The 24,432-nt window shown below is 41.5% G+C and overlaps 2 protein-coding genes across 3 annotated transcripts in view; one reads left to right on the forward strand and one right to left on the reverse strand.

The window, feature by feature from the left end:
• The window catches only part of TRAPPC11 (trafficking protein particle complex subunit 11), a 29,381-nt gene extending 20,099 nt beyond the window's left edge, over positions 1-9,282 (reverse strand). The window contains exons 1-6 of the mRNA XM_050896236.1: positions 9,005-9,282; positions 7,825-7,994; positions 7,319-7,389; positions 6,346-6,460; positions 910-1,009; positions 77-150 (exon numbers count right to left, since the gene is read on the reverse strand). Coding sequence (XP_050752193.1) covers positions 77-150; positions 910-1,009; positions 6,346-6,460; positions 7,319-7,389; positions 7,825-7,994; positions 9,005-9,208 — 734 coding nt within the window. The 5' untranslated portion in view covers positions 9,209-9,282. The remainder of the gene's footprint in view (positions 1-76; positions 151-909; positions 1,010-6,345; positions 6,461-7,318; positions 7,390-7,824; positions 7,995-9,004) is intronic.
• A 577-nt stretch (positions 9,283-9,859) lies between these two features.
• RWDD4 (RWD domain containing 4) lies at positions 9,860-17,955 on the forward strand. 2 transcript variants are annotated; one of them, XM_050896053.1, is made up of 8 exons: positions 9,860-9,909; positions 10,267-10,347; positions 13,343-13,452; positions 13,563-13,707; positions 14,478-14,592; positions 15,576-15,625; positions 15,795-15,797; positions 16,939-17,955. In XM_050896053.1, exons 1-8 carry the CDS (start codon positions 9,886-9,888, stop codon positions 16,969-16,971), a joined length of 561 nt encoding a protein of 186 aa, XP_050752010.1. In that variant the 5' UTR covers positions 9,860-9,885; the 3' UTR covers positions 16,972-17,955. The 2 variants fall into 2 exon arrangements, with proteins under 2 accessions (XP_050752010.1, XP_050752009.1); XM_050896052.1 differs by lacking the exon at positions 16,939-17,955 and having other exon boundaries at positions 15,795-16,743.
• Positions 17,956-24,432: the final 6,477 nt, after the last annotated feature.

The following is a 24,432-nucleotide window of genomic DNA, read 5'->3' on the forward strand; positions in this document are numbered from 1 at the left end:
GGAAAATATTTATCATAGTCTATGGCTTAGCAGTAATTTGGGGTAGAGGGGTGGGGGAAGATTACATGAGTCTTACTTTAGAGCGTTCTGCGTATCCTGTTTCAGCTCACTGAAGAATGCTATTTTGAACTGGTGTCTAACAAATAAGAGCTGCAAAACACAACCAGCGTACATCATTCACAAACATCCGAACATACCTGTTACCTACAAAGCAGATACAGGTGATAATTTCAGAAGTTTACATAATATAGCAGTTGACTTGAAAAACTGACTATGCAACTGTTTCCTACTAGTTCTCTCGACCACCATGATGCAGCAGTGATCTTTCAGCAGATTTAATCTATTCCAAGCCTTTTACCATGGAACAGGGGAGAGGCTTTGTAACACCCCAAAATCTCTACACCAACAGTATCGATTGTCAGTTCAGAGCTCACCACTTGGATCTTAGCTTCCAAGAGAGGGAAGCTGGCAATCACAACAGAACACTGTGTGTCTGAGCACATATTTAACAATTTGAAAAGCAAAAGTTAAAAAGCCAAATCAAGTGCAACTAAGTTTGAAATGTCTAAGGGAAGCACTTCCCGCAACTTGTTAAGATACTACATCCAAACAGATTAAACCATACAGATAATGAAAAACTTCTTTTTTTTTTAATCAGACAACTTAATTTTTGGGCTGCAACTCTTCCTCTAAGGAAGATGTGAGGAAGACAAACATAAGAACAAAACCAATCAAAATCAAAGTTTAAGTTGCAGAAAATAAAACCAGATTTACTTTCTATACTGAGAGAAGGCATCTCAAGTTGGAAGGGTGGGGGGATAAAAACGTTTACATTACAAACAACCCTTATTTTCATGTTTTAACATGCAATATAACTTGCATAGTATTTAAAAAATAGGGTAACATTACCTGATGAGTGGTTTTGTTCAAGAACTCCTTATGAGATTTAACTCTTCGTATTTCTGTATAATAGTAAGTCTGTGCATGCTCATAGAAAGCATTTTCCAACCTGCAACAAAGTTGCTTGTAAGTTTCACTAAGTTTCTCCCACATACAAAGAAATTCTGAAGTCCTTCAGAATAAGTTACTCTTAATCATGCTTATTTTAGGGTTGGCAAAATAGCTTGAGGTATTACTAAACTGTTCTGGAAGTTACCACACAGGGTAAGAGTCTGCAGACAAAAACCCTGCAGACAAAAACCCTTCACACAAAACCTTACAGAGGGGTAGCACAAAGTAGAACAAGTAGGTTTGAGAGCTTTATATACTGATTTCTCATACAACAATCTCTAGTATTTAATGTAAGAAAGCCTGAGGACAAGCTGTTCGGATTTTGCAAGGCAACAGAAAGTGGAAAGATGCCTCAGCCAAAGCAAGCAAACCTTGCTGAGGCTCCTGGGCTAAGTCTGAACAGGTCAAGATCTTCTTTGCTGGACTGTGTGGGGAGGAGTGGGAAGGAAAAAATAGCAGCAAATAAAGTTATGAGGGCACAGACTAGGTTTCATCATTCTGTTCAAACATCAACAGCTACCTGGGTTGCAGAGGTAAGAGTCAAACTTGTGTTTGCAAGATAAATAGCCCAATGGCAAGTCACAGGTGGAGAAGAGAAAGACTAAGAGTCCCAGAACCCTGAATGCAGTATGAGGCTGAGGAGGATCTAAGAAGCATATGTTGTATGATCAAATTATAAGGAATAAAATCAACTAGAACAAGACCAGAATCCAGGAGACTAATACATTCAATAGCACCGACGCACACAGGAAATAAAGGATGAAGTACCAGTTCTGTGATTTGGCCAAGAAGTGATCACTTCAGACTTTGACTAAGGCAGATCACAACTTGTGTTCTGCTTGCCATGCAACAGAGAGGATGGTGATGAAAACAATGGGACAGACCAATGGACAGCAATTGTTAACTATGAATTCAGTCACAAAAGGAAGACAAGACAAATTAAGTCTACCTATTATACTTATTTTAGCATTATACTGTGGCTGTATAAGAAAAGACAAGCCAGTCTGAGGGGTAAAAAAAAAATTATTCTCTTTCACTACTATGAAATCTCAATTAAAAATGTCAAAGCAAAAAGATTAATACCAGGAATTCTAACATGATTATGTGCGCAAACATTTTTTTTTTTTAAATGTGCATGAAGAGCTATTAATACTTAATGATGTAGCCTTATCTTCACAAACTTGGAGACAGTTGCAAATCTCATATCAAAATGCAACTATATGCAGTTTGCAAAGGCTTACACTAGTTAACATGCAGTAAACATTCCCTCTTTAGCACTGAGCAAAACATGAAAAACTAGAAGTAATTGTTACTTTATTTTGATCAATTCTAGTAGCTGTTTGGGAGCAGCATGGATACAACAACAGCATCAATTTATGTTGAGAACTTTACTGTTTTTATATATAAATACGGGGGTGAGAGAAGGAAGAATTAATCTCTCAGACCATGACCCCTCCTCTCCCTGAGCATATCTGGAAAAATTAAAACTAAATTTTAATAAACCATGCTTTGCCTTAGTTTTAGCCCTTCTTTTTAGGTCTACACAAGACTGTCTTCCTTTCCCTGTTCTGTTTTTTAAAGGCTTTCATCATTTATTTAAAGCTGTATTCCCTGTAAATATTAAAACAGAAAGCACAAGAAATGTAAAAAATGACAAAGACATAATATTTGCAACCAGATAAATGCCACTTCGCATAAATAGAAAGAGAGATACCTATATAGCCAGGAAGTGGGGGAAAAAAAAGCAAAGACCTGCTAATACAGAGTTACACCTAAGAAAACATTTGTAGGGAAAATGATTTAGAACCAGCAGGGCCAAAACCACTGTAGAGGTAGAAAAGCCCACTTTGCCTCTACCTGACTTGAGGAAGTAAATGTCTTGGGATATCTAATAATGTTTCTTCAAAAGTGACAACTCTGACAGTCATTACTCAACCTCACAAAGGGGAGCTGTGTGGAATTCATCAGGTTGCAGAATAACCTGAAGAATTCCAGCAAACAGGTAAAACATTCACTGCTGCTCTACGACAAGTGTGCCACATAGCAGTCATCCCAACCTATGAACTCTCTCAACATCTCCATTAGAATCATAGAATCATTTAGGTTGGAAAAGACCTTGAAGATCATCGAGTCCAACTGTTAACCTAGCACTGCCAAGTCCACCACTAAACCATGTCCCTAAGCACCACATCCACACATCTTTTAAATACCTCCAGGGATGGTGACTCAACCACTTCCCTGGGCAGCCTCTTCTAATGCTTAATAACCCTTTTGGTGAAGAAATTTTTCCTAATATCCAATCTAAACCTCCCGTGGCACAACTTGAGGCCATTTCCTCTCGTCCTACCACTTGTTACTTGGGAAAAGAGACTGACACCCACCTCACTACAACCTCCTCTCAGGCAGAGAGCTATAAGGTGTCCCCTGAGCCTCCTTTTCTCCAGGCTAAACAACCCCAGTTCCCTCAGCCGCTCCTCATAAGACTTGTGCTCTAGACCCTTCACCAGCTTCGTTGCTCTTCTTTGGACACGCTTCAGCACCTCAATGTCTTTCTTGTAGTGAGGGGCCCAAAACTGAACACTGTATTCGAGGTGCAGCCTCACCAGTGCTGAGTACAGGGGGACAATCACTTCCCTAGTCCTGCTGGCCACACTATTTCTGATACAAGCCAGGATGCTATCGGCCTTCTTGGCCACCTGGGCACGCTGCCAGCTCATATTCAGCCGCCTGTCGACCAACACCCCCAGGTCCTTTTCCACCAAGCAGCTTTCCAGCCACTCTTCCCCAAGCCTGTAGCGTCGCATGGGGTTGTTGTGACCCAAGTGCAGGACGCGGTACTTAGCCTTGTTGAACCTCATACAATTGGCCTTGGCCCATCAATCCAGCCCATCCAGATCCCTCTATAGAGCCTTCCCTCAAGCATATCAATACTCCCGCCCTGCTTGGTGTCTTCTGCAAACTTACTGAGGGTGCGCTCAATCCCCTCGTCCAGATCATTGATAAAGATATTAAAACAGAACTGGCCCCAATACTGAGCCCTTGGGAACACCACTTGTGACCGGCCACCTGCTGGATTTAACTCCATTCACCACAACTCTTTGGGCTCGGCCATCCAGCCAGTTTTTTACCCAGAGTACGCCCATCCAAGCCATGAGCAGCCAGTTTCTCCAGGAGAATACTGGGGGAAACGGTGTCAAAAGCTTTACTAAAATCTAGGTAGAAAATATCCACAGCCTTTCCCTCATCCACTAAGTGAGTCACTTTGTCATAGAAGGAGATCAGGTTAGTCAAGCAGGACCTGCCTTTCATAAACCCATGCTGACTGGGCCTGAGCACCTGGTTGTCCTGTACGTGCCACGTGATGGCACTCAAGATGATCTACTCCATAACCTTCCCTGGCACCGAGGTCAGACTGACAGGCCTGTAGTTCCCCAGATCCTCCTTCCGGCCCTTCTTGTAGATGGGGGTCATGTTTGCTAACTTCCAGTCAACTGGGACCTCCTCGGTCAGCCAGGACTGCCAATAAACAATGGAAAGTGGCTTGGTGAGCACTTCTGCCAGCTCCTTCAGTACCCTTGGGCGGATCCCATCCGGCCCCATAGACTTGTGTGTGTCTAAGTGATGTAGCAGGTCACTAACCATTTCCCCTTGGATTATGGGGGCTTCATTCTGCTCCCGGTCCCTGTCTTCCAGCTCAGGGGGCTGGGTACCCACAGAACAACTGGTCTTACTATTAAAGACTGAGGCAAAGAAGGCATTAAGTACCTCAGCCTTTTCCTCATCCTTTGTTACTATGTTTCCCCCCACATCCAATAGAGGATGGAGGTTCTCCTTAGCCCTCCTTTTGTTGCTAATGTATTTATAGAAACATTTTTTTATTGTCTTTTACAGCAGTAGCAAGATGAAGTTCTAGCTGGGCTTTGGCCTTTCTGATTTTCTCCCTGCATAACTTCACGACATCCTTGTAGTCCTCCTGAGTTGCCCGCCCCTTCTTCCAAAGCTCATAAACTCTCCTTTTTTCTTCCTGAGTTCCAGCCATAGCTCTCTGTTCAGCCAGGCCGGTCTTCTTCCCCACCAGCTTGTCTTTTGGCACATGGGGATGGCCTGCTCCTGCGCCTTTAAGATTTCCTTCTTAAAGAACGTCCAGCCTTCCTGGACTCCTTTGCCTTTGAGGACTGCCTCCAAAGGGACTCTCTCAACCAGTCTCCTAAACAGGCCAAAATCTGCCCTCCAGAAGTCCAAGGCAGCAGTTCTACTGACCCCCCTCCTTACTTCTCCAAGAATCAAAAACTCTATCATTTCATGATTGCTATGCCCGAGACAGCCTCCAAGCATCACATCACCCACAAGTCCTTCTCTGTTCATGAAAAACAGGTCCAGCGGGGCACCTTCCCTAGTTGGCTCACTCGCCAGCTGTGTCAGGATGTTATCTTCCACATGCTCCAGGAACCTCCTAGACTGTTTCCTCTCTGCTGTATTGTATTTCCAGCAGACATCTGGTAAGTTGAAGTCCCCCACAACAACAAGGACTAACGATTGTGAGACTTCTCCCAGCTGTTTATAGAATATTTCATCTGCCTCTTCATCCAGGTTGGGTGGTCTATAACAGACTCCCACCATGGTATCTGCCTTGTTGGCCTTCCCCCTGATTCCTACCCATAAACACTCAACCCTATTGTCACCATCATTAAGCTCTAGACAATCAAAACACTCCCTAACACACAGGGCTACCCCACCACCTCTCCTTCCTTGCCTATCCTTTCTGCAGAGTTTATAGCCATCCATTGCAGCACTCCAGTTGTGCAAGTCAACCCACCATGTTTCCGTGATGGCAACTACATCACAGTTTTCCAGCTGCGCAATGGCTTCCAGCTCCTCCTGTTTGTTGCCCATGCTGTGTGCATTGGTGTAGATGCACTTCAGCTGGGCTATTGATCCCACCACCTTTTTGGGGGGAGAAGCCCTAATTCCTACATGACCATTCTCAGGCACTTCCATGGTTTCTAACACATCAATAACCCATGCGTCTTTGTTGCTGCATGGATCTCCATCCCCTACCTCCACTGAGACGGCAGGCCGAAGGACCTCGCTAGCACACTGTCCCTCAAACACTGGCGTGCTGCCCCCAGGCTCATCTGTAGTGAGCCTGGTTTTATCCCTTTCCTCCTTCAAATCCAGTTTAAAGCTCCTTCAATGAGCCTTGCTAACTCCTGTGCAGAGATCCTTTTCTGCCTTTGAGACAGGTATACCCCGTCTGTTGCCAGCAGGCCTGGTGTCATGTAAACCGACCCATGATCAGCAAACAGAGCAAAACAGTGTTTTACAGTCACTTACCTTATAATATAACCAACAAGATGATCAGTGTGTGGAAGTACAAAGAGGGATTTTCCAGAAAGGTCACAAGCGTTACATAAAGCTGCTGCCCTCTCTGACGCGATAACATCTTCCCCTAATGAAGTCAAGGAAAGCGCAAGTAAGCAGTACGCAGTGCTGCAACGTCAAACTAACTCTCAAAGCTTGACCAGTACAAGGTATGGAAAAATCTAATACAGATAAAACTAAGACCACATTCTTCCTTACTTCTTTCAGAGTACTACGTGCTTCATCCAGCAGAACACATTGCAGAAACCTTCTAGGAGTGGCTTAGCTAGCAACAACCTACAAGTATGACGTAAGTTTTTCATCTGTCTCACAGAATTAAATCTCCCGTGTCTTGAGAAATACAACAGTATCCAGAAAAGACAAACATACATAGCAGGTAGAGAAAAAACAAAAACAAAAAACAGTTTGCCAGACACTAGAAAGTATGCAGCTACAGCTGAAGCAGCAGGATTACAGAAACATATGGTTAAAATGTATCACATTTCACAGCTCCACTTGACTCCAAAATTTTATTGATTACAACTGAGTTAAGCTAAAAGGCTTTTGTAGGTACCAAATACCCTTCCTCTAAGTTCTCATTGCTTTTACAGCTTTTCTTGATCTCAAGCAAGGTTTAAAATGCAACTTGCTTACAAGAAGGCATGTGATGTGTATTACACTAGCAAACCATTTTTGATACTGTGTGTCAAAAGATGGACCTGGACTTAAAAGAAAGACATTAAAGATAAAAGTATCAAATGTTTAGGGTCAACTGCCCTGAACACTCTTCCGATCTGTACACCTTCTTGCAGCCACAATGCATTTAATGTATGTAGATGACATTAGATTAAGAACTGCAGATAATGTGACAAATGAAAGTCAGCTCAGTCTGTCAGGCCTTCTGAAAAATGAGATCACCACAACTATGCACAGAGTTTTCTAGTACCTGGAGGTAACGGTGTTTTTTTCTGAATCAAGACCACAGCAACTTTCGTGTTTCTTCCCTGCAAACTTTGCCTAAAATAAAAACAACACGGCACAGCGTCAAGGTTTCACTTCTTATTTCTGAATAATCAGAACAAAATGAGATTTCAGTCTAGATGTAAGCATTGAAAGAATGTTATATAGCAAAAAAACCCCAAACACAACAATATGCTGCATCATCCACAGAATGCTGTGTTCCCTTTTCTGCTCAGACGGGACAGAATAATTGTGTTGAGTTTAGCAAGCAAAACTTCAGGGGCTGTTTTTACTTAAGTAACTTTTACAAATAAACCATTAAAAAAAAGTTTCTTTACTGTCAGTTGTATGTTAAAAAGCAAAGTTCAAGTAGTCCTTAATTTGTGTCTAAGAACAAAAAACATTTATATGTTTTAGAATGCAAAAAGGATTCTGCAATTCACACTTACCATTAGCTTGTAGTACATTATGAACCAAGTGAAAACACTCTACCTGACAATTTCAACTCGAGTAGCACATTCCGACTGTTTCTCTTTCCATTGTGGCTCATCCCAGTCTAGTTCATAGAACACCACCACAAGTGCTGGAACCAAATTCAGGTGTTTGTTCATCCAACCAGTCTTCAGGATTCCTTTTGGAATATACCATTCATAGGATGTCCTCTGAAAATATTGAGGTTATTAAAGCAAGCTACCAAATCCATTTACAGGCATTTATAGCAGGAGAAAGGGAATTGCCTCTACATTCTTGTCACTTGAGAATATGTTTGTCATCTTTCCTGTATCATTCTTGCCTTCAAGCCTTTGCTTCCTATCGAGTAAGACACACCCCTTGTTACCTGGCATCAGGGCCCGATGTCTGAGATATCAGCAACAAAGGACAACAGATTCCAGGCAGACAGGAGAAAAAGGTCAAGCTCAGAAGCATGTTTCACACACTTTCACGAAATATTAGGCTCATTTTAAAAGGGGGCTCTCAAATGGAGCCAGGAGAAACCAGTTTGGAGTCTTGTTCTTCACCAGTATCACAGAATTATGTAGTTTTCCAAGGGTTAAACCCATTGACATTGCTTCTTAACTGCCATTGCAACGCAGAAAGTAAAGCAGAGATATTCTTTCTGCTGCATTTCACTTAGTTAAAGGCTTTATATTTTTTCAGGATACACTCATTTCAAATAGCTAGTTTCTCCAGAGTTAAACTTTGGGTTTCATTAAAGCTCAAATTTTACAAGCATACCTTAATGGTGAGTAAATGAACAGCAAGTACTTTAAAAAGTAAATCATATTGGCTTTCTCTGCTTCTGGCTTATGAGCCAAGGCACCCTGGTTTCCTATGCATCCATAGTACTCCCTCACAATGCCCTTGGCTTCCCCTTAGCCCTGGCAATTTTTCTCAGGCTTCAAGCTCCCACGCTTCCCCTCCAACAGCGGGGGAAGAGACAGCAGAAGTCCGGCTGAGCGTTAAGCAGTGCGAGTGCTGCTCAGCTGCCTGCAAACCAGGCAGATCAGCCCAGCCCCTTGCTACGGCCCTTCCCCTTAGGGAGCCGCCAACTCCCGCATCCCCCCCACCCCGGGCCTGCCGCTAGCTTTTGCTACACGGGCAGAGGCTCGAACCCCGTGAGGGGCCGGGCCCGCCAGGACGGGGAGCAGCCGGGGCACACGCCGCTCGCTACCTTCGTCCTGCACTTGGGGTACTCGTGGTCACCGGGGAGCACTTTGAAGGAGATGGGGACGCGGTCGGCTCTCCGGTTGGCGCAGAAGGCATCCCACACGGCCCGGTGCACGGCGTTGTACACCACGTCCAAGCCGGTGAGGGTGACAAACGCCATGGGCCGGCAGCACAGCTCCACCGGGAAGTCCCACTGCGTCGGGGTCATCCTGCGCCCGGGCAGGCGGCCTGCGAGACGGCAGGAGGGCGGCTCTCAGGAGGGCGGCTCTCAGCACGGCGCCTTTGCGGCCCAGGCCGGCCGTTCCTCCCCGGCCCGCCCCGGCTGCAGGAGCTCCCCGCTACGGCGCCGGGCCCGGGCCCGTCCCCCGCCGGGGCGCCGCTCACTGCCGCGGGCTGGAGCTCGGCGCCGGGCAGCGCCAGCCGGGAGCGGCCGCGGGTCACGGGAGGCGTCGCGGGCAGGGCGAGGGAGGGCCGCTACCTCAGGAAGCGAGCGCCGGGCATCGGAAGGGCAGCAGAAGCGACCAATCGGCGCCTCCGCTCCACCGCCGGGCCAGTCAGGGAGCGCCCGCGAAGGTACGTCACTGGCGAAGGAGCCAGTTAGCTAAAGAAGGAAGAGAGGGGAGACTAGCGGAGCCGGCCAATGGAAAGACAGGGAGGAGGTGACGACGGGAAGGGGGGGACCAATAGCAGCGAGCGACTGGGTGACCCGTGCTGCCCTCAGGGGAGGTGTGTCCGTCGGGCGGGGCCGCTCGGGCCTCCCCGTGCGACACCGGCGGGGCTGCGCCGCGCCGCGCCAGCCAGGCCCGCCCAGCCCCGGCGGCGGTGAGGGGGCGGGAGGGAGGGAAGGGGGGGTCTCCGCGCGCTGTCTCCCCCGCAGCGCGCGCCATGGCGGCCAACGAGGACCAGGAGGTGAGTCCCGGGCCCTGCCCGCGCGAGGCGGGGAGGCCGTGAGGCGCCGCTGCCTGAGGGAGAGCCGGCCCAGGAGACTCCCCCGCAGCGGACCCGAGGCCGGGAGGGAGCCTCCGTGTGGGGAGAGGGGCCTTGGAGGGGGTCAGCCCGGGTGGCGGGGAGCGGGAGGGAAGAGCCGGCCGCTTGAGCGGGCGAGGAGGCGGGGAGGAGGGAGCCGGGCGGCGTGGGGCTGGGTGGACCGGGGGGAGGGCGGGAAACCGGCGGGGCCGTGCACAGCTTCGCAAACCGACCGCGGTTGGGTGCGAGCTTCGTGTTCGGGCTGAAATCGGTAACCCCCTTCTCTGCCCCTTGCTGCAGATGGAGCTGGAAGCGCTGCGCTCTATCTACGAGGGAGATCTGTGCTTCAGGGAGCTTAGCCCGGTTTCCTTCCAGTACAGGGTACGGCAAGGTGAAGGTCTGCAATTCGCTGCAGCGCAGGCTTCGCGTTGGAGTTACTCTGCTGTCTTGTAGTTGACGTACAAGGGTTTCTCTAAAACAGATGGGTATTCGATGTGCAGTAAAGGCTATATCTGTAGGCCGTTGTTTCAGGATCTTTGGTACGATAGTGCTTGATAGCACAATGCTTCGTGTTTAGGAACCTGCTCCCAGTGTGGGTTTATTATCCCTTAGCTAGGCATCCTACTTACACATCTATGTACTGCACAGCTAGAACTGTCAAACTGGCTGAAGGAGCCAGCATGCTGAGTAATGCTTAAACTAGCTGGTCAGAAATGTCACTTATAGAGACTTTTATATGTGAAGCTCTAAACCTTCCTTATTGCTCAGTTACAAGGTTCTAGTCTCTTGTCCAGAGGTAGTTGACATGCCTTGTCTACCTGCTAAAGAGAAAATCCACAAAATGCTTTGGGCATGTGCACTGATACGATCTGCTCAGGAGAGACATACAGGGAGTGCTGAGCTTGAGATACGCAGTTAGATTCTGGCATGAAATTCTTGCCAGCTTTCTCAAATTTAAAGACCTGGAAGTTCATCTAGGCATGGACTGAGGCAGATCTTTGGACAGCCAGAGAACTTTAGCGATGAAAAGAAGGGAAACTTCTGAAAATACCATATTCCTGTAATGGGGAGGAGGCGTATAAAATAACTTTTTTGTGACTTCTCAAGTGACTTCAGAATAACATCAGTAATTGTAATGAGATAAGTCGATTTAATTAATAGCACTTGAATCCCATCCATGTAAGTGCAGCCTTCCTTCACTGATAGGATCGTTATTAGTAAATTTAATTTCCTCAAAAGAGCAAATGTGACATGCCTACAAGTCTACAGTGTATTATTCTGCATTTTACTAGCTTTGCTCATTGCTAATTTTTATTAGATGAAAAATAATTGTCAAAAGTTAGAACTCAATTTAAATTCTGTAAAACTTAGTATCAGACAAAGGCAATCATGCATCTTTCCCATGAAGAAGAATTTGTATTATGAGAAGGCATAGTGCAAGTAAGTGTACAAGAAGGTGGAAAGAATTAGTATGCCATTTTTCTTAGTCTCATTTCTCTTGCACATGTCTCACACAAAATACAGCTGTTTTGTAATCAGGTAAGGCTACCCAATTCTTAGCTTGCACTGGCAAGAAGGAGCATGGTCACGCAGCTTTCTGTATGGATTTGCTCAGTGTGCAGATAGTGTTTTCTTGCGTGTCCTGGTTTCGGCTGGGATAGAGTTAATTTTCTTCTTAGTAGCTGGTACAGGGCTGTGTTTTGGATTTAGTGTGAGAATGATGTTGATAACACTCTGATGTTTCAGTTGTTGCTAAGTAGCGCTTATCTTAAGCCAAGGACTTTTCAGTTTCCCATGCTCTGCCAGCAAGCAGGTGTGCAAGAAGCTGGGAGGGAGCATAGCCGGGGCAGCTGACCTGAACTAGCCAAAGGGGTATTCCATACCATGGACCATCATGCCCAGTATATAAACTGGGGGGAGTTGGCCGGGAGGGGCAGATCACTGCTCTGGCATCGGGCAGCGGGTGGTGAGCAATTGTGGCATCGCTTGTCTTTTATTGGGTGTTATTTCTTTTTTTGTTATATTCCTTTTCATTACAATTATTATTATTAGTAGTAGTAGTGTATTTTATTTTACTTTAGTTATTAAACTGTTCTTAACCCACAAGTTTTACTTTTTTTTTCCTCCTCCCCACCCCACTGGGAGGGGGGAGGGGGAAGCGGCTGCGTGGTGCTTAGCTGCTGGCTGGGGTTAAACCACGACACTGAGAGAAGAACTCTGTAAACCGTACCACCAGTTCTCTTCTTGGCAGCGGTGGGAACTGGACTGCAACACGGTCGATGTCTTGATAAATGTTGCAGATTCCTGATTTATTTATCATTTATTTATTTCACCTCTAAACCAGATGCTTCTGAATGTCAGTCCGCTCTGCTGAAATAAACACTGTAAATAAAAAAGCACCAACTTTTTTTCTTTTCTTTCTTTTTTTTTTTTTTAATTTTGAAGTACAGTAGCCTTACCTTGATCAGGACTTTTTTTCTGGCTACACTTCATTCCACATAATTTGATGAAGCCAGATTTTGCCTATTCTAAAATGAGGGAAATAAGGGAGAATTTTCATGTGGTTTTAGAATATGGATTTAACCAACTTTGTTGCACTAGTCTTCCAAATCCTTGTGTGAAACAGTTATTTCTGTTTCTATAGTATACCTCTGGTAGCACCTGTACTAGTTTTAAATTTAAAAAAAGTATTTGTTTTTTATTTAATTTAACATAATTGTAAAGATTGTGTTTGTAATTGAGTTCACTAATTGTGTTTCATGTGCATGATTATTTGTATTAAAGTGTGCCATTTTTAATGTTATGCTTTTTTATCCAGTCTCATTCTACTGATTTCTTAAATCTTGTACTACTCATTCTTTCTTATAGTGAAATAAAATACCTGTAGGGATGAGACATAAATATTGAAATTCTTATCTATTATTTTTGCTATCTTAGGTCACTAGTTTATTGTTGTCTTTATTTCAATGCTGTCTTGTGGTTTGTTTTGATATTGCTCTGAGCTTAGATGCGTGGAGGGGGAAGAAGACTTCATCTTTTCTGTTCTCATATATGATTGTATAATATTTGGCTTGCAGATGCTACAAAGTAGCTTTAAAACCAAGCGATTAAAAAAAAAACCATAAAGACAGCTTTGAATGTTTCTGCTGCTTTTCCTAGGATGAAAACTGCAGGGTAGAGGTTGATATTGTTGTCATAAATTTAATACTCTTTCTAGACAACAGTTTTATTTTCTACCTGATAACTTTATGAAAATAGTTGTTATCTTAAGGAATTTGGATAGTCTTAAAGAAGTGAAAGACTTGCATATTGGCATTGTAATCGTTAGTAAGTGACTGGAAGCTGCTGATTTATCAAGTTTTTCTTTTCCCTTCAGATAGGTGAAAGTGGAGATCCCAAAGCCTTTCTAATAGAAGTTTCTTGGCCGGAAACATATCCACAAACAGCACCAGTCATATCAATGGATGCTTTCTTCAACAACACAATGTAAGTATTTATGAAAGCTTCACTCCCTAGCCTTATATATGGGGGCTTTTTGGTTGACAAGTTTTTCTTCATCTGTCTAGATTGTAGTTGAGTTCTATGGTTTCTTCTAGATCTTCAGCTATTAAACAAAGTATATTGGATAAGTTAATGGTAGAAGTTGAAGCGAATCTTGGAACTGCTATGACATACACACTTTTTGAATATGCCAAAGATAATAAAGAGTTGTTCATGGAAAATCAGCCTGTTAACACTGTGGTAAGTAGATAAATTCAGATTTAACCTCTGGCTTTTAAAACTGCAAAAAATGGTTGTTACAACTCTAAATACTTCATAGCTCTGCCTTTAAGTTGTTAATCAGTATATTGGGTATACATGTTAGTGGCTAGACAGTGACACACAGAGTACGGTGCCACAATGCTCTGTGGTTGTAATTGTTATATTTAATTGTTATTTTGCTGTTATATCAAAATGTTTGTGGGCTGCAGTTCTGTCCCACGGAGTAACATAAAAATGGAGACTTGGAGCAGAAGCAAAACTAAAGAGAGCTGAAACGGAAATTAAAGACATCTGCTGGGGGTGGCAAATTACTGCAACCTTCCTGAGATGCAGTGGATTGCATAAGTGCACCTCCAGCGTCTTCAGTCAGTCAGGCTGGGTCTGTTTGTGGCTTCTGTGTTGTGTAAGGACATTAGTGGTCATTGTGGTGCTGCAGATTTGCTTTGAGGAAGAAGGAATGGCTTCCATGTTTGGGAAGTCTGAATCCCTTCAGACTAAATCACACTCCATGATTAAATTTAAAAAGTGTAAGAGGTGCCCTTTGCAACTCTGAAAGGGAATAATTCCAGTCCCCAACACATGTTTTTTAAAACTGCAATCATGATTATGTGTTGATAAAAGCTGCAGACTGCTGACAGCATTCTTCTTTCTGACAGTCAAGATATTTCAGTATGTCAGGTTCAGTAATCACACACAGAGGTATCTGTGGAACTAACATGCAAAATATTAACCATTTTTATCCTTCTCAGACTTCAGTAAGCAATAGTATTACAATTGGAACTCCTGATGTGCCAGCAAGTAAGAAGAAAGATAAAAAGGAGCAGTTATCCAAAACCCAGAAACGAAAACTAGCCGATAAAACAGGTTTGTTCACAATAATATTGTTTTGTTTGAGCAGTATGAGAATCCAAATTTTATAGCAGTGACATCTTGCTAGAGTCAGAATCAGTAGTCATTTGTTTATAAGGTTAACTACTTTAAGTCTGTGGTCTCTGTTTTGCTTGTTTTAGATGAATTATTCTTGCCTGAGATGTTAGTTCTGGCCAAAGCAACTTTCTATCGAGTAAGGATTTCAAGATGTTATTGGTTTTGTTTTATTTTTTTATTTCAATTTGTGACAAAAGTGAAATTTTCGAAAAATACTTGTGGGAGGAGAGCATTTGGGACTTCTAAAAATGCGCTTTCAATGAAAGACGTGGTTTGTTGATGGGCCCTCGTAAATAATTCACAGTATTAAATATGTAATTTCTAAATGAAAGTATTTGTTTTGGAACCCGAAATAAAACATTTAATTTAGTTTGTATCCTCAAAATAGAGGTGCTTCTGCAGATACTTTATGCTTTCAATGAAAGGTAGATTTTTGATTGAAAAGCGTTCAGTATTTCAGCTGATCCTGCTGACGACTTTCATGTGTTCAACCTTAATTTTTAATAATGATCTGGATAATACTATCCTATTGCAGCAATAAGTTGTACCCTGTGATAGCAATTTCTGCATATAATTTGCCTAACCTAATGTATAATTGGCATATTAAGTGTTGACCATATAAAGGAAAAGCTGCGTAAAATTTTGTTCTTTGACAGAATGCATCATGGCTGGTCAGCCCAGCTCATGTTGGAGTTGCCTTGTAAATTAAATGTCAGATGGACTGAGGTATTTTTATTTAAACAGAATTACTTTGAAGAACAAGATGTGTTTAAGACATTAATATATCTGGTTTTGTCCTCATGGCTTTGTAGTGGAGAAATGAAGGGGTTTGGATCTTTAGAATTTTGTGTGTTGATTTTAAAGAAAGATAAAGATTCCCCTTAGCTTGTGTGTTGAAAATAAAACCTCTTGTGCTGCAGATAACAAAGGGGAGCTTCCGCGAGGATGGAACTGGGTGGACGTAATTAAGGTAACGTGACTGTATTATATGCAGTATTATGAAAATACTGCGTATGTACATTAAAAATAATTTGTACTTGTATATGAAGAAAGCTAATCTGATTTTTTTTTTCTTGCTTTTCTTCCTAACTTTGTTTGGATTTGACTGTGGTGTCCGATTCATTTCTATATGCGTCCAGCATGTAAGTATTTTCAAGTTATCTTTTTTTAATGTTAAAAAGATTTGCAAGAAATAGTAAAAACTGTTGCTCATTTTGGATTCTAATTTACATATTTCTCAAATGCTTTAAAATGCTTAGTCCTGAATATTAGAGTCAGAACGACTTTGATTCCTCTTTGAACATTGTTGGTTTAGTATTTCTTTTTTATTTATTAAGCGATTAGATTTTAATTTTATGATGAGAGAGCTTTGCTAGCCAAATGCACTGCAAATATTCTGTCTTCATATGGCAACAAGATGTAAAATAAAGTTAGTGGTGCTGCCAGGTTCTGGAGGGCAATGGATAAGTAAGCAGAAAAAGGGAGCTGTCCCAAGTGGAAGCACCTTGCTGTCTCCTGCAAGCGTGCAGAGCATTCTCTGCCGCAGCTCCTCCAGTGAATAATTCTTTTCTACTTGCTCCCTCAGCACTGATTTCTTCCACCCTCTTGTCTTTGCTGATTCAGTGGAAATCAGTATAGCTGCTTGACAATTTTGAAAACAAACTATTTTATTTTACGCAACTATAAGTAATTCTCGGTGTTAAGACCTAACATCGGTTCCAGTTGTTAAATAAGAGCAACTAAATGATGATGGTGGTTTTGGGCAGAGTCCTTCTGAATTAAAAGTGGCTGTTTGTAGTGGATGTCTTAGATTCCAGATAGATTTCACAATAGATGCACTACATTTAATAATTATAAACTTAGCTTTAAAAAGTGAGAAATAGTAAGCTAATGTCTCTTTTTGTATTGTGTAAATTTCTATATGGGAATTCTCTCAGAGATGTGTGGAGATACTTTTTCCATTACTTCATCTTTTTTGTTTTGGAGAGCTGGTAACGGAGTCTTCAAATTAAATAGAAACAGTACCCTGAGATTTTTCTGGGGTTTTGTGTTGTTTTTTTAAAATCAACTTTCACGTTCAGGAAATAAGCTCATTTAGTGTTTAAGCTAAAGAAATAATTTTTTATGCTTTTCAGTCTCTTGGTACAGTAGCAAAATCAGTCTGTATTATTAATTAAATATACATATGTTCTATGTAAGATGGAGATAATGTTGTTCTTGTTTCCTAATAAATGGAATGGCAGTCTAAACTTTGAATACTTTCTTTTTGTGTCTCTTTTATAGTTAAGCAAAACTGGTTCTAAAGATGATGAATAAAGGACTTTGGTACAAGGAAACTCCACCTTTTAATACAGTGCAATTTTGGGTCACCATCTTTTTCTTAATAACTTTCATATTTGTTGAAGTAAACATTTTATAAAGCTCAATTTCCTAACTCGCAAACCTAATCATACAAGTTTATCTAGAGACTATGTGGTCTTCTTTGGAAAAAAAAACAAACTTGCCTTAAATGAAGGTTAGAATGTGACAAAGGATATAGAGAGCCAATGTGGTGAAGTGAATAGTCGTATATGCAGTGTTTATTAATTTATATTTTACTCTGTAGTAAAATCCTGTTATAGTGAACCCAATGATACTGTAAACATTTCCTGATGTTCTTATGCCAATTGAAGAAAAAAGCACTATAACAGTGATTGGTCACTTGACAGCATAATTTATCAAAATAAATTATTCCATGGAAACAAGACCTTTGTCATTTGTTTATCTAATATGAACGTAGAAGGAGAACATAAAAATTGTTACATTGCAATATAGACTAGAGCTTGTGGTCCGGTTTTCACCAGTTATTGGCTGAAATAGTAAATACTAGCGAAAGCAAGGCCAAATATTCTAGTCTGCTCAAAAATGAGTGGTTATAGCAGAAGTATGTCGTCTTTATTCTCTGCGATATCCATCTGTTAGTCTTTCTCCAGTGTGCATCTTTACAGACGGTTCGATGTCTGAGAGGAGGGAAAAGTGCTTTCTTGCACGTGTCTCAATGAGTGTTGGGATTTTGTAGCTCTTTCTTTGGAGAAATGGGCATTCCTTGGAGGGGTTTGCTGACTGAGTGGTGCGACAGTGGAAGTCAGCACTCTGCCAGATGTGTTGGGAGAACTTTTTTTTTCCCCTGCTCTGCTCTCTTGTATCAGAAAGAGAAGTCATCTTTACTATATGAATGGTTACTGACTACAAGATGCCTTAATGTCCTTTATTATTTTTGTTTGTTTTGAGATGAACTTTAATAAATGCTTATTTATCTGCTGTGGTATGTGTTTATTTTTTTTAAATTGTGTATTGCCTGCTGCACTTCTAGGGCCGAGTTTGAACGTGCAAAGGATTTTCTATTACAAAGAAAGCATTCTTAAAAATTGGTGGAAGAATTATATCTTCCCTCTTTCAGTATGTTTACATGTTCTTCAGGGTGGCTGTGTTTGTTGTTAATATGAGGGTCAGTCATCCCACTGAGAGTCATAGGAGAATATCCATTACATTCAGTACACACAGCAAGTCCGGTGTCTCTTTGAAAGAGTGCGCTCCACTGCACGTGCTAGGTACAGCATTTGGTGAGAGGGATGTTAGAGGCGCAGGCTGGATGCTCTGATCAGTGGTGCTAAGAGCCTTTGTAGCCAATAGAGGATAGTTTACGTGACTGTCATATTAGGACTTCACTTGATGGAGTGGAACTGTTTATGCTACTGTCTGTGTCAAGAGAGCTTATATGCAACATACATTAATATAGTTCTCTTAAATTCTCTTAAATTGTTTCTGTTTTACCGAAGGAGGATACACTAAATATATTGCAAAATTAGTGCTTGTCTTCGTATATATATATGTGTGTGTGTGTGTATATATATAAAAAGAAAAAAAGTTACATGAAATGTTGTGACTGCAGGTGGAGGAGAAAAAAAAGTGAACTTGTTCTATGATTTTCACTCTTCTGAAGAGACTGTGAAGAGATCTGAAAGAAATATGGTTTGTACTGCTGTCATCCAACAAGAAGCTGTAGTTTTTACTGAAACACTTGAGTTAACAATCAGTAAATGTATGTGCTTCCTCAATAAGGAAAACACTATTAATTCTTAAAGAATTCTTAATTTCAGAAAGTTGTGATTTCTTTTTTAACTCAACTAACATGTAGTAAAAGCTGGTAAAGTACACAAGGGAGGACTTTTTCCAAATGATGCAGTCTTGCCTTTGACATGAACTGGAGGCTCATGGCTGCAATCTAAGCAAGAGTGTCTGGCAGGGAGTAACACTGTGGGGAGAAGTTGCTCTGGTAGTACACGGTGAGCCTGTAACAGCAAAGGGCATTTAGCTTTAGTCTCTGCCAGCATCAGAATGGGCAGGACTTTTTCTATTCACAACATCTCCAGGGGGAATTGACTTGTCTTTGCTAGTATCCTTGGTGTATAAATCAAGTTGCCATGACAATTTATCCGAATAGATTAGTTAGGGAGGGTAGGGGAAGGACAAATAAGAACCACATCTCTTGCTTTTATAGTGTTACTGTGTGTGACGGCAAACTTGTTAACCTTGTGAAATGCTTGATTTTTCAGCTCCTGGTCTGCCTATAAATCACACGCTCTTGTGAAGATATGTGAGCAATCTCCTCTGGTTCTGTTAGTAAACGTGTTTGTTTGGAAGTCTACTTTCAAGGGAAATATTTTGCATTGGGAATTTTTGTATCGGTTCTTTGCTTCTGTGTAAATTTTGAAAGGTAATTTGTATTGTTAAACCATTTTCTGGTATGATGTGATGGTTGGAACAGGGTCATTTCAAGAATCTAGGTACTTGATATTATGGAGAGGCCTGAGCACTGACAACTGAGAGGAGGGAAAATGTAATGATTCTTATCAAGACAGGCACAACTGTAAATAGAGATCATGACTACTGAGGGAATGCTAAACACTGTTGAAAAATACACCACTGCTACCACCTTTTTTTAAGTAAAAACCCACTGGCAGTGGAAAAAAGGTGGTTTATGCTTTATTTCAGTAGGGCAAGAGTCTCTTGATTGTAGGGCTACACCACCTATTTAAATGCATGGGTTTTGCAGTAGAGCTTTGGTTGGCCTGAGAAGACAAGTGTCAATACTAGTAACAGTAAAGTAAAAGTAGCAAGTGTCCAAAATACAGGGTGATTAAAAAGGAATTTGTCAGTTTACAAAATTTTCCATACTGCACTAGTTGAAAGGGCTTTTTAAAAAAATACTTTTTATCTATAGTGTTGTTGCAGTAACCACTTGGAAATCTCATCTGATCAAGCATAGCTAACTTTTCCCTTTTTCAAATTTGTCTCTGAGAATCTTTCGCTGGGACAAGTTTGGTGCAGAAAATTGAGGTGGCAATACCAATGCTGAAATGAAGTTCAGGGTTTTTAACTGAAATTTAACTTAAAATATTTTTTCTCTTCAGTCCTTTAGTACACAATTGAATTGGTTAGTATTCCTAATGCCTTTGAAAGTTAATTTTAAGCTATACATTTTTTTTTGCTTTCAAAACTTTTCTCAGCAGGCTATCATTTTGTGGTTTGTTTGCTTGCTGTTAAGGAGGCAGGGTCCCGTCCCCCCCCCCCCCCCCCCTTTTTTTCCCCTCAGTCAGTCCTTACCGTGCCCTGGAGCGTATCGCTAGGCAGCACACTTTCCAGCCTCAACTTAGAGGAGCTATTAGCATAGGATGTATGCAGTTTTTGCTATACAATGGTTTGGTATCTCTGAAACACACTGACCTCTTCTCAAAAATCTGTCCAGCTCTTTCTGTTGTTGATACAGGTATTTGAAGAATAAAAAAAAAAAAGTATGGCAGTGGCACAAGAACTGTCACTATCGCATTGGTATTTTATACTTTATTTTGGATGAAACTTCAAGGAAGTCTTCAGTTGTATTTGCATGATGTTAAATACAAGTTCATTCAGTGCTGTTAGTACCAAGAGCAAAGATGCTCCATTGCACTGTAATGTATTGAATCCCAGGGAATAATGCAGACTGCCTTTAAGTAGGTTGGGTGGAGGGGTGACAGCTGTGATTCATCAGCAGTGTGTACCTGGCATGTCCTGCTTACCCCCTTGGTCAGCCTGGCACAGCTGACGCTGAAATCAAGGCTGCTAATGTCTGCAGTACCGCTGCAACTGGTTGTACGTGGGGTGGATAGATAAAGCATGCCCAACTGATGAGCAGTTAGATTTTAGTGAGTAAAAGAACAGCACGAAAAAAGCCAGCATTTCTTCTTATAGGACCTTTGGTAGATGTGCAAATGTAGGGAGACAAGACTCCTTTCATCTGAGGCAATACAAGTGGTTTTGGGTTATACTGTGAACTTCGTGCTGTGAAAATTGTTGAACTGGTCTGAACCAGAAATAGTTCCCCTTTGGAAACTATTTCCTTCAACTATGTTTTGTGACTTATAGTATGGCACCCTAAGCACTTGTAGTTAACAGCAGAATGAAGGGGGAGGAAATGTTCATTCAACAGAGAAAATACCAGAAGTGTGAGAATTCTGGGTGGATTGGAGGAGAAAGTGGAGGGGGAAAAACATCCTTGTACGCAAAACTAGAAGAGCATGGGGGATAAATCTTCATTGCTGCAGGACAATACAACAAAACAAAAGCTAAGCATATGGTTGCAGAGCTATATGTTCTGGCATGAGGTTGGGTTATGGTAAAAGACAAGAGGATTGTAGATTTTCTTTCTGTCACTGTCACCTATTCTTTCACCAACATGGATTTGGCTTCATCTCAGAATGGGGCTGCTCCATGGTTGTGAGAAGAATTTCTGTCTGACTGTTATGCTTCCTGTTTCTCTCTTTCTGAGCCCATGGAAGCAACTTCTGAAAGCCTGATGTACTCTCAGAAATAAGAAAAGACATATTGACTAGGCACTGGAAAATCACGTCAGAATATATGATGTGGGTGAAAGAAAGAATTAACTGTTTCTCTTCTCTCTCCTTCATTCAGAGCAAAGTGAGGAGTGACTCCAAATGGCTGAATTACACAAGGCATATGAGAATCTATGTCCAGACACCAGTGTCCTATGTCAGACTGAAAGTTTGTCCATCTAGTTTAAAGTTTTACATAGCTATCCCTTGGTGCTGTGTCTGAGTGTTCATGCTTGTGGTTCCTACAGTAGTATGCGTTTTAAGTATTCGTGTTTACAATACAGCAGAAATTTGAAAACTCTTACTGTGATTGCCTACTGCAAGTTGCTTATGTTGTGAGATGGGATAAGGTCACAGCAATGAGAGAGAAAGCCAAACTATAACTGCACAGCCTTAGTAGAGAGGAATGGGGTTGTGTGGGTGTCTCTGAGGGCATAATTTCTTCTGCAGTATCTTTATTACTGGTAGTGATCAGTGAAAGGGAAAAGTCAGTCTAGGATGAGTTTGGAAGATACCATTCAAGAAAAGATAATCTTTTCCTTCTCAAACAATTATCTGTTACAGTGTCACTGAGAGGCAATAAACATAAACATAGTCTTCTATGGAGTCACTCTTCAGAGCAGGATCTTACTTTAAATCAAGTAAGTGTCTCTGTCAGTAATGTATTTTATGATTTCCTGCAGGAAAAACAAACATGAAGAAAGCATTACTATCCAAAGAGCTGCTGTCTCCACTGTAGGGAACCATTTGATCTCTACTTATAGGGAAAACTATGGTTCAATTGACCTTGTGGAGAGAGATTTTATAATAGTACAGGGAAAATGTAGCAGCCCATTGATAAAAAGTACATAGCCTCTATAGATGGTTAACAGATTTGCACAGCATTAGCAGTTTTATATTTTTCTCTGAGGATCAGCACTAGAATATTACCAGGTTTTAGTTAACTGGCATACAGCATGATTATGATTTTTTTCCCCCCTCATGCCATATGTCTTTAGATGATAAAAGTACAGGATGTAGTATAGAAATTTATTTCCTAGATTAAAATAGTGCTAAAGCTACAAATCCACTCGAAGGAGATCAGTCTTACTCAGAAGTAAGAATGTGCCAAAATTAAAGCTGCCTATGTGATGTTTATATGAAAAAGAATGCATAGGAAGATTTTCTTTCTGTGACTACATGTTTTTGGGGGTTGGTTTGTGGGTTTTTTTTCCCCTGGTAGTGTCCAAGCAGATGCTTAGTGCTTTGCTTCCTAGTGTCCCTGTCAGTAGGAAAGCAGTACAAAAACCTGAGTTTTAGTATGCTCCTAAATCTGAAAAGGGAAGAAAGTTTTCACTTTGTAGAAATAAATAAAGTAACAGAACTGTCCCTGGAACAAAGTGGATGTTTGAAACAGGATGACTAGGTATAGAGGCAAATGAATTTGCTTTAATAAAACTGACTGGAACTGAGCAGCTTTAGTGCCTGTTTCAGAGTCTGTCTCCATGCAGTGGATCTGTGACATATAAATGCTTATGGATAATTTTAGGTTGACTGTATAGCTACAGTCCATGTGATTAAGCATTGCTTTCAATTAATTTGTGTTACAGAATTCAATGCAAATTCTAATGTATTGTTAATGAGCTCTGGTTCCATCCCTTTTCATTTGATGGAAGGAGAGGAGATATACTGCTTACTTCTCTGGGACAAAAGAAATCCACATGTATGCTGTCAACGAAGGCTACCTGGACTTGGTTAAGAGGCATTACAATCAGTCTGAAAGAGTTAAAAAGGTGAAGTTCTACAAGATAATTGTAGTAGCTTATATGAATGTGGATCCACTATTTTTATATATTCCTTTCTTTGTTAACTTGCTTGTTGAGATTTTTAAAATGCTCTGAGTGCAAGCATATAGTGTGTGTATGTGTCAAGTAACTGTTCAGTCAGATGAGTTCAAGAGCAGTTACCATGTCTTTCCTAATTTCATGGCATGATGAGAGTTCTCTAACTCTTCTCATGGTGCATAGCTACAGATAATATCCCTGCCCTGGTTTTCTTCCCGGCATGGGCAAAAAATGGTACTCAGCATCACTGCATGTTTCCTTCATAGCTTTTATATAGAAAGGTATATTGAGGGGGGGAGGAAGAAAAAAATTAGTAGAAACTACTGACTGGTACCGATGCCTTATACCTGGAACTAATAATTCAGCTAATCTGTGTCACATTGCATATAATATAGTGCACAAGCTACAATATGTCTCCATCCTGATTTATTTTCTCCTGTTTTAAATGTATATACTTGAGGCCTCTACTACAACCTCTGACTGGTAAAGATGGGGCAGAATCTCTTTGTGATCATCACAGTAATCTTTGTTTCACAGACACAAGCCCTACTCTGTTAGATGTTGTATCAATGAACTTGAAGCAGGGGTGGTCAGTGTCTTGCAGGATCGGGAAATGGGGAAGAAACGTATTCTATGAGGAGACACGTGCTAAATATGAAAAGCAAATACTGAACTTCTCTGGATATCTGTTCAGGGAGAGATGATGACAGAAGTATTGAAGAGGTGAAAGAAGGAGGGAGGAACAGCTTGAGGTCTGGAGGCTTAAGAACATGCTTGGTTACTCTTCTAAAAAATACAGTTGATTATAAACATACATTGTTTCTCTGCATGTTAAAACATCTCTAAGGTATTTTAAAAGATAAAATATTTTTGAAGGTGTTAATGATAAACCATTGAGGGGAGGAAAGAATGTCACCTGAAGAAAGTTATACACAGGAGCAAATCTGGAAATTTGGATTTGAAGCTGTGAGATTCTTGTATACCAAGCAAATGCAATTTCCATTATGTGAAGAGATGGAGACAACTCTAAAATCTAGCTTCAT

Source organism: Gymnogyps californianus, chromosome 4, assembly GCF_018139145.2.
Source record: "Gymnogyps californianus isolate 813 chromosome 4, ASM1813914v2, whole genome shotgun sequence".
Classification (NCBI taxonomy): Eukaryota; Metazoa; Chordata; class Aves; order Accipitriformes; family Cathartidae; genus Gymnogyps; species Gymnogyps californianus.